This window comes from Micrasema longulum, unplaced genomic scaffold, assembly GCF_059751315.1.
Source record: "Micrasema longulum isolate JH-2025_06_02 unplaced genomic scaffold, ASM5975131v1 h1tg000197l, whole genome shotgun sequence".
Taxonomy (NCBI): domain Eukaryota; kingdom Metazoa; phylum Arthropoda; class Insecta; order Trichoptera; family Brachycentridae; genus Micrasema; species Micrasema longulum.
This window is the reverse complement of record NW_028277402.1, coordinates 24,525-34,882: the sequence shown is the minus strand read 5'-3', so window position 1 is coordinate 34,882 and position 10,358 is coordinate 24,525. Positions and strand designations below refer to the sequence as shown.

At 32.1% G+C, this 10,358-nt stretch overlaps 1 protein-coding gene across 6 annotated transcripts in view; it reads right to left on the bottom strand.

Moving 5' to 3' along the window:
- Nucleotides 1-458: 458 nt before the first annotated feature.
- LOC148283787 (uncharacterized) overlaps nucleotides 459-10,358 on the bottom strand; it is a 31,810-nt gene continuing 21,910 nt past the window's right edge. For all 6 annotated transcript variants that reach the window (XM_088243227.1, XM_088243230.1, XM_088243225.1 and 3 more), the window contains 4 exons: nucleotides 10,023-10,099; nucleotides 8,673-8,744; nucleotides 5,042-5,073; nucleotides 459-2,340 (listed from right to left, as the gene is read on the bottom strand). In XM_088243227.1, coding sequence (XP_088099353.1) covers nucleotides 585-2,340; nucleotides 5,042-5,073; nucleotides 8,673-8,726 — 1,842 coding nt within the window. In that variant the 5' untranslated portion in view covers nucleotides 8,727-8,744; nucleotides 10,023-10,099 and the 3' untranslated portion in view covers nucleotides 459-584. The remainder of the gene's footprint in view (nucleotides 2,341-5,041; nucleotides 5,074-8,672; nucleotides 8,745-10,022; nucleotides 10,100-10,358) is intronic.

The window sequence follows — 10,358 nt, the reverse complement described above, 5'->3', positions numbered from 1 at the left end:
TTAAGTCCATTGTTTAGTATTTTTACTGCCCTGTATTTTTCCTTGCTTTTTTAATGTGGTAGTGTATTGAATTGGTTTTTTATTTGGTCATAAAAAAACAATTTTACAAACAAGTATGACATTAAGTTAAGAACATATTATATTGATAACAATAAGTAAGTAAACATACTCTAACATTCGCATGTAATTATCTGTTTTTCATTCATAAAAGAAAAAAATTATTGCGGTGGGACTTTTTGCCAACTCATTGAATACTTTAATTAAATAGTCAGTATCGCCAAAGGTAGCCAGAAATCGTCTCCAATTCTTGTTTAATAAAAATAATATTATATGAAAGTCCTTGTTGCACTAACTACCTTCAACATGTCACCTCTTAAAATCCATCTTACGCATCCAATGAACTTGTGGGTCGGTACTTCGTTTTGAAAGACATTTGCATGTGATTAAGACTATTCTGCTTTGAAACAAACCGTTTTATTTACAAATACATTTTATTATACTCTAGATTCAACAATAATATTAAAGATACATCTACGGACGATTATAAATTAAAATATAAAGGGGTTAATTTTTTTTTTACGAATTTATGCAAATTTTATACTTCTATCATTATCATCAAAATTTGCATGTTTTCTTTCCGATACCTCCGGAAGGGTTTGTAAGGGAGTTTTAATTTCAGAATTATTTATGCCTTCTGATAAATTGGCAACGGGGTTATCGTGTTCAATAGTATTTTCTTGAATGAATTTCAAAAGGTTCGAGTGTGCTATAGTGCCCGACTTATTAGCACTCGTCTCATCATCATTGTTGTCTTCCCATGAAAAGAAAATGCTTTTTGGGGCGTCATTCACCTTTTTATTTTTCCCGAGAATCCCAGTGTTTTTTTTGTCAATAATCGTACCGTGCGTTGCTTTCTCTTCGTCAGTTTTGTGCATAGATAACTTATCTTCTGGTAATAGTTTTTCGTCGGTTTTATTGCCAGTAGTCCTTTCCTCATCAGTTTTTGATAAAGCGCCATCTTGTTTACCATCTTTATTATAGAAACCTTCGAATGTGTTCAATAAGTCGTCATCGGTATCAAAACGCTTCACTACCGATTTCAATCTTTCCTCGTCATCGTCATCGTCGTAAGATTCTATACGATGGAGAGCAGCCCCCGCGGATTTCCTTCTACGTTTCAGTGCATCTTGTTTTATTTCCGACTCACTTTGCAATAAGGAATTTGAAAAAAAAGTGTCCGATTTAAATGATGGATCGTTTTCTGCGCTTTTAAAGGGGTAACATTTTCTGTCGTATCCGAAGAATCCGTCCGAGCCTCTTCTTCCGAGAAACTGATCATTCTTTAACTTTACAATTTTGGTTGAAACCGGGTTCTCTGCTTTGCTATCAAAAAAGTCATCGATACTTTCTCGGCGACCTTCTCTTTTCTTGAGAGATTTGATTCCTTGATTTTCGGGAGTCGACGGGACTTTGAGTTTTGTTACTTCATCAACTTCCTCAATAGTAGTAGGTAGGCGATTTTCTAAATGTGATCCAATAGAAGGATTGTGAGTGGGGGCGCTCAGTCTGCACCGTGGAACAAGGGGCGAATGTCGGAGATTATTTTGCTCTAAGACCTCCATATCCCAGTCGTCTAGACCTTCCCAAGAATCGTCGCTCTCGCTACCGAAATCGATTTCATTTTGTAACTTTTCGAGTAATTGTTTAGGCGGCAGAGCGCCAAAACTTTTACATCTCATCATATAATTTTCGAGTCGCGCAGCAGTCGTTGATGATAAAAAGACTTTATTTTCTGTCGGAAGACTTGTGACTGAAATATGTCTCGTGGGTTTTTTCTTCGGATTTGGGTTCCGTAAACTATCTTTGCGTTTTTTAATTTGAACAGCCAACTCCTCGTAATTTGGAAGTGATACCGTGGATAAGTTTTTCGGTCGCATTGGTTTTTCGTGTTTCGGTGTAGAGATACTTTCATTTTTCTTCGGAGTGATTATGGAGTTTTGTATTATTTTGCCATTTACAAAGTTTGTCACGTGATGATGGGTACCGTCACAAATGTGCACCGGTTCTTTCTTGGGCACGATGATTGGTTCCTCTACTGGAATGGGACTAGAGGGGACAGCGGTTGATGGTTTTATTTCATTCGATAAATTCAGCTCTGCGACGTGTTTCATTGAAGGAGATTTACCTCTATGTTTTCTCGGAGGCGGGACTGGTTTTCCCACAGTTATTATATCTTTCTTTAAACTCTCAAGTATATTATCAGGTACTTGTAAAGGGACATTGGTCCATTCCGCATTCGTCACTTTCGTGCTGTTTGTCGTCACATCTTGTTTTACTTTCCTGCAACAAGTTAAAATAAAATAAGTATTAGTTTTAGTTATTAAATTTAATTTCTTAGTTACAAAGTTATTAAAAACTATCCCAATAAAGCATAAATAATGTATAAAAATAAAATGAAGACTCAACATACGAAAATAATTAAAATAATTGACTCGATATTTACATAAATTCGGTCACTTTGTGTAAAAGTTAAATCTATTTCCTCTTACAAATTCATTGTAACAAGTAGTGTTCCTCAGGGATCACACTTGGGTCCGATTTTGTTTATAAATGATATCGTCAATATTTTTTAAAATGTCGAGATTTTAATGTTTAATAATGACCTCGAAATGTTTCAAAGGATCCACGATGTAGCAGATAGCAAGGTTTTACAAAAAAACATAGATCGTCTCTCTCTTTGGTGTAAAGAAAACAACATTTTCTTAAATGTTAGTAAATGTCGAATAATTAGATTCAATCGTTCAAAAAAGCCTCATACTTTTCCCTTTTCACTCGACAGTGCTGCCCTTGCTTCTGTAAAAGAAATTAATGACCTCGGTATCATATTTGATGAAACATTTTCTTTTAGTAGTCATATTGATTATATCAAAGAAGGGTATACATATGTTTGGATTTGAATTGAGGTCAGCAAAGGATTTCAAATCAATAAAAAAATATATTGTTTATTGCTTAGGAGTCAATTAGAATACAATTGTTCAATTTGGTCACCTCTCTGTGCTACCCATTGTAAAATTTAAAAAATCCAGCATAAATTTCTCCGGTTCATAAATTTTAAATTGCATTTCCCGCGAATAACTGTATATAAACCATAATCTTCTCTTATATACATTAAATTCACTCGAAATTATTGATAGAAGAATAACATCTGATTTGTTTTTTTGTATAAAATTGTTTATAATCTTTTTGATGTTCCAGATTTGGTTAAATGTATATATTTCAATGTGCCTAATAGGCCAATGAGGCATCATATTTACTTTAGGTGTATTAATATATCTAAGTCTAATTCGCACATTAACTCTATGTTCCCGAGAATTCATTCTCTCGGGAACAAATCCACCGATGACCAAAAAATAGATATATTTGCTAAAACTCTATCCAATTTTAAGTCAATTATTTTTCAAACTTTTTGAATAGTATTTTAGTTTCTGGTAATTTTTTTTATGTATCTATTTTTAAAAAAATGTATTTTTATATTTGTAAATTGTTTTTAACCCCTGTATATGTAAATGCCCTTTGGGCGCTAATAAATAAATAAATAAATTTATTTATTCACATATAAAAGATTTCAACTACAAAAAATGGCTGCATTTCGGCGGGCTTATTGCTAAAAACACTATGTTGGGGCCAAAACTAAATTGAGCAATATTTCGTTTATTAAATAATTCTTTACAGAACGCATTTAAATTACTAACTTCGTTCCAAAGATTTGGCGGGTTAAAATAATACTTTACAAAGAACGCTTTATTGGTTAATTTTGTATACCGACTAGCAATTTCAGATGTTATTGTTCGGCTTTGCAACATGTTCATTTATTTCAAAAGTGTCGTATATCGTGAATTATTGTTTTATGCCCTTTTAAATGTCGTCTACTGAAGTTGAGATATTTATTTTTCTGTGTATACTTTGTACCCTTGTATTTTTTTTAATATAATATTTCAAAGAACCAGACATTTGTCCTGTGTTAAGATCCTAGTTTAGTCTATTGTTTCTTGTCCTAGGATGTCACATATAATTTAATTTATCGAGGAAGAGAAATCTCGTTTGAAAAGGTCTTAGATATATTTTGTTTGGCACTAAAATATCAGTATTTTTTGTAGAATGTAATCGAAATAGGTTTTGGAAAGCTTGTGTGAGAAGAACAAGCTTTAGTCTTCTTCTTGAAGTCTGCAAGTGCGCTTGTAGAGTTGCTGACGGAAAGTCAGACCGTAGCAGGCGAGGAGTGTACGCATCCTCGAGTGTTACGTGTATTAGGTAAATGAGTTTACCTAGGTAATTATTTAAAGAAACTGCAGTTATCTTTTAGGATAGTTGCAATAATTATTATTTCTGTGACATTCAATAGTGAGCCTCTAGAGACAATGACGGAAGGTCCTAAGTGACAGGCGAGGCTTGTACGCATCCTCGAGTGTTACGAGTTGCGAGTGTGAGGGTGTGATTGCCCTGTGGTTTTATTTGAGCTGATTTGTTTGTTTAATGACTATGTGCCCGCTCAACTTTTTCAGACTATTTTCAATTATGATTTATGTGACATTGCGGAATTAGATAATAAATAGTATTTTGAAGGAACTGTGTGTCTTTTTCCTCATTCGTATGTCACCCGAGATTGGCGAGACCGTCGAAGCGAGAACCCTGCACCAGCTGGCGTGAATACACTATCTTGCAGCAAACTAAAAAAGGAGCTAGTCAAAGTATTTTTTTTGTCAAAATTTGTGCGTAGGTAAATATAAATTTGAATATGGTAAATTCCTTAATAATTTACGCATAAACGTATTCATAGATCCTCACAAATTAGGGGGTGAAACTATTATTATTAATTATTCAACCGGCCAATGACATGGCATGAGCCCCGTCAGTGCCTAGACTTCCATATTTCTTATGTAAAATGTTCTGTATTTTAATAAAATAAAAAAATAGTTTTATTTAACCTATCACTGTGACGAATATAGAATTTAAGAATATTTTAAATGATAAAACTACTCACGTTTCCATGTGCTGCGGATCTTTTGCCCAAAACTGAAAACAAAATAAATGGTTTATTAATAATCGCCAATTTCGAACTAAACAGGCAAATGCATCCGTTAATAAGTAGAATAATATGGAAGTAATCCGAATTAATCGTGTTTTTTTATCAGGTGATTTAACCGTATATTATAGATAAATATATAAAATATAATATGTGTATTTTAATTGACAAAAACACATATTTACAGTTTACATATTATTTATTACAGAAGGTTTTGATCAAAACATCGTTGATTTTTCAAAAGTAAGTAATGTTGACAGAGTTTTATAGAATTATTAAATAAATTGTTATCTCCTGTTTATTTTATTTCCTAATTAACTAATTGAATTTCCTTCCCGGGAAGTTATTTATTATATTTATTTGTTTATTTAATTTTTATTTGGGAAAAAAACAACAGTTTTTATATATATTGTATAAAAAAATAAGAATACATATGAACGAAAATTGTTCTTAATTTAAAATAATATCTTAATTTGTTGCAACAAAGAGGAAAAACATTTTTCAGAAGGAAATACGGAAGTCTAGGCATTTACAAGGCTTATAACTTGTCATTGACTGTTTTATGTAGCCACATTACAAACTGTGTAAAATTCACCATTCTGCCTATGTTTGAACATTCAAATTTCCTTAACTCTTCCATCTGTTGATTTTTGTGCCCTAATGGAGCTGAAACCTTTATTATGTGGGTAAAATTCATCCGGCTGAATCCCTTATACTTCACAAAAGTCAACAGTTGGAAGGGTTGAGGAAATGTAAAAGTACGAACATAGGCAGAATTACGAATGTTACAGAGTGTGAAATGTGGCTACTTAAACCAACCAATGACAGGTCATGGGCCCTGTGAATGCCTAAACTTCCATATTCCCTTCTCAAAAATGTTTTCCCTCTCTGTTGCAACAAATTTAAAACTACTACTGGTTATTTAAATAATAATTTGAAAACTGTATAATTGCAATTAACTTTTGTTTTATGCAATTATAATTTGCACACTAGCGGCTTATTGCCATGCGGCTTTTTTTAGTTTCAACACAAACGTGAAAAAAAAATAGATTTCAAATTGTTCGATAATATTCTTATTGGAAAAGAGGTAGAGTGAAGTGTTTAAGGAAGAGATGTTTCTTTAGATGCGATTTGAACAATGGTGCTTTCGAACATCTTTGAAAGAGGATGAGAGATTTTCGTAAAGAATAAAGAACTAGGGGTTTTTATCAATGAACAATTTAATATTCATATAAAATATGTTTTGAAACATGCAGAATGCTCGTAGGAGGTTTTCCTGTAATTGGAATTATTTAATACTTAAAACACGTACGACTTTCGTTCAGAGAAAATTTTCCTTTGTGGCCCCAAGACTGTTCAATGTTCTAGATGGACATATAATGTTCTCCAAAACGAAAGCCATTTTCAGGAGAGGTGTTTTGTCCAAGGAAAGAGACCACTGCAGGAGACTGCTGAGAGATATTGCATAGATAGACTGCTGAGAGACATCCATTTGTAAATACTCACTACAAGCTACAAACTTTAAAATATCTTTTTTTCACTTAAATTTTAATTTTTAAACAACTTTCATTTGTGTTTTTCTTTTTCCTTCTCTTTTTTATACTTTCATAATTAACCTTACATATAATTGCTTTATAATATGGAAACTTCACTGGTCCATTAGAATTAAGTCTAACTGTGTAAAATATTAAACTTTGTAACTGTACTGTATGTTTCCTCAATAAAAGAAAATAAAAGAAAATAGATTTATATATTGTACTATTAACACTTTATATCCCGGAGCCGTGTAAATACGTGATTTTATAACCACGCGTTGTGTCCCGGTTCCGTGTTTTCACGTGGTTTCAGCTGTCTAAAAAATGCATTTTATTGACTGTTATTAGTACTTTTTCGCTGCTGGTAAACTATGTAAAAACACGAGACCGGGATACAAACAATGAAAGGAGTGAGACTCTGTATATTGATTTATTTATACTTTTACAATGTTTGTATATTTTTTTTTATACAGAATAATGTTCCCTCACTGGGGTGTCTCGTGCCGAGGGAACATTTAACAATAAGTAAAACATGTCTTAAATGAGTTTTTTAACAAAGTTAACATTATAATAATATAAAAACGTAAATAATCTAATTTACATAATTATCATTAACATAATAAGTAATATAAACTAAAACAATCATAAAAAACATAACCAATTATGCGAACATTGCAATGTGGCTCTCCATAAAGGCCAATGTTGGCAAAACTATCATTCGAAAATAACTTTTTCGCTTGATTTGACGTTTCGATTGATTTAACCCAGTATTTTCACAATTATGACACTTTTAAGAAACCCTTCAAAAAGCATGAAATTTCACAAAAATGGGCCGGGAACAGGGTAAATTCTCTGTGTATTTGGCCGGTGCTCAAAGTGTTAAGCGTGTTGTCGAGATGTTTATGTAATATTTTTTATTATTACAATTATTATGCATGATTCTACTTTCCATTATGTTGTATCCTAACTCAACGCAGGGCTCTTGGCCTCATGAGTTAGGGATACGTCATTATTTTTTTGTAATATGTATCTTTGTATAAAGAAACAAAAATATAAATATTTAATTACATTATACTAACGAAAGTACTTCATATTTTCGAAATTTTCGTTTACTATATAGACAATTGAAGGTAACTCCGTTAACTTCCCCTCGTAATCGGGGCTCTTAAGGTGATGAAAACGAAAATATGAAACTTATTATTCATAGATGGCGCTTTTACCATTTTTTGTTGAAAAATACATTTTTATGTTTATTTTCAATGGAAATTTTATAAAACTTGATTTGCGGAAACTTTACACTATATTACTAACTAACTAACTAACCATCACGGCATTTCCCCAGAGGGGTAGGCAGAGAGGATAGAACGCCACACCACTCTGTCCTGGCACACTTCCTTTGCTTCCTTCACATTCATACATCTTCTCATGCACGCACGTCGATTATTCCGACTTTTCACATGACCACTTTCAAGAATTTGTTGTACTTGATCATGCCATGTCTTTCTCGGCCTTCCTCGACTTCTACAACCAGACACATTCGCATCATAAATCTTTTTAGCCGTTCTTTCATCATTCATTCGCTCCACATGACCGAACCATCGCAAAAGACCTTTCTTAATTTTGTCGATAATGCTTAACTCAGCCTTGCATTCTGCTCTAATTTCGACATTAGGGCACCTATCATACATTGTTTTTCCGCACATTCGCCTGAGGGATCGCATTTCAACAGCATTCAGTCTACTTTCGTCCCTTTTTTTTCCAACTCCATGCTTCGCTTCCATACATTAGGGTTGGTACCAGAACTCCATTATGAAAATACCATAACAATATAATTCCGGTCCTTTTCACAAAATGGTGTACAAAACAAAAAATACGACAAGTTATTTTTAAGCTTAAGACTGATTGAGCGTAAGACTGATAATTTTTCTTTGGACTTTGTGTTACAAAAATGATCGAAATACGCTGCGATTGGTAAACCAATGCATTGCCTTATGCACCATCACATGCGGATAAAGATATGATGATGATGATTCTATAAAATAAAAATTAATTACCTGATAAAACTTCTTTCCTCCTTCTTTCTTCTGTTTGCTAAATAAACCACCCATGTTGGAAGAATTTTTCGACTAAAAACAGAAAAAGGTGTCACGATTAATATGCATAGTATTAAAATAAAATTAGTATTTTTACATGTGTAACGTTTTCGAGTTCACTATTAAGAAAAAGCATTGCATATTGCGATTGTTTAAAAAATATTTTAACAGTTACCTAAATAAAAACCTCTTGTGGTTCCGTGGTACTGTTGTGGACACACGGACCAAATGTCTAAGTTTTTAATCCTACTCTACCACAACTCGATTCCCATTTCCCAGTACTTGCTTAGTTTGAATTTAAGATTATGTAAAGAATTGTAAAGCGCGAGATGAGGCCTAAAGATTATTTTTCACCAAATGACGGAATAAAAATTAACCAAGTGTGATATTAGTACTACCGTATATTACAATAATAATAATTAACTTTGATAAAAGTGGTGAAAAATTCAAAGGCATATTATACCTTTGTTCTTTTTTAAAAAATCATTACCTATCTCTATTAAATTAATAATACTTTTCAAATAAATAATAAAACAATTTTGTTTTAAACCACAATTTTTTGTTCCACTGACCGGTTTCAAATCTAAACAATTTCTTTCTCAAGGTTTACTTAACGGATGAATTCTTTCATGTTTTATTTTATCTTATCAGTATGCTGCTAATGAAACAAAAAATCAAGTCATTTTTTCTTGAAAGGATGATAATGTGAGCTGGATACGTAAAAAAAAAATTCCTCAATTAAAATGATACTGAAATGGTTTGTTTTTTGTTGTGTTACTACCTTAAAGGACATATTTTTACCGCAGTAAACACGTCAATTTTGTGCCAAAAAATGGTATTTGCCAGGAATTTTATTTAATTACATTACTTTTTTTAAAAATCACATAGGATTCTTGTGGAGACTTACGGCAACTATGCTCTGTCAGAAACAATATGCAGATATTGGTATCAGAGCTTTAACAATAATAATTTTGAAATTGAAGATTAAGAACGCTCCGGCGCATCGAAAAAGTTTGAAGACGAAGAATTTATTAATTTACCAACGCTCAAACGGCTTTTATATGGCAACTAAAAAGTTAAAACTAAAGCGATCAATAGGACCTGACCTTATTCCCCCATTTACATTAAAAGGATATTTAGAACCCGTATTTCAAATAAGATTGAGAAACTTTTTTTTAAAAAATTCAGCGTTTTATAAAATTCAATAAAAGCATCGAAAAAATGAGGCAGAATTGGACATGTTACGAAGTTCTTCATCTTTGTAAAAATATCTAGCAAGGCAAGAATTTAAAAACGCCATAATTGATTTACCTTTTTTACTTGTCGTCATATATTATCCATTCAATTGTGGTCATCAACTTGTATCTAATTTTGAAGTGTTTGGAAATCTAAAAAAAAAGAAATATGTTCATTGAATAGTCAAACCAATTATATTACAAATAAGTAAAAATGTATAAACATGCCACGCCGCATTATCAATAAATATAGAAGTACATATTATAATAAACATTAATAATAATCGTGAAACACCTTCAACAAATATGAACATTTTATGCCATTAGAAAAAAATAGAAACCAACCATATTTTTTTATGATTCAAGCAAATATATACGCAATATTATATTGAAATATAGAAATAGAAAAGTT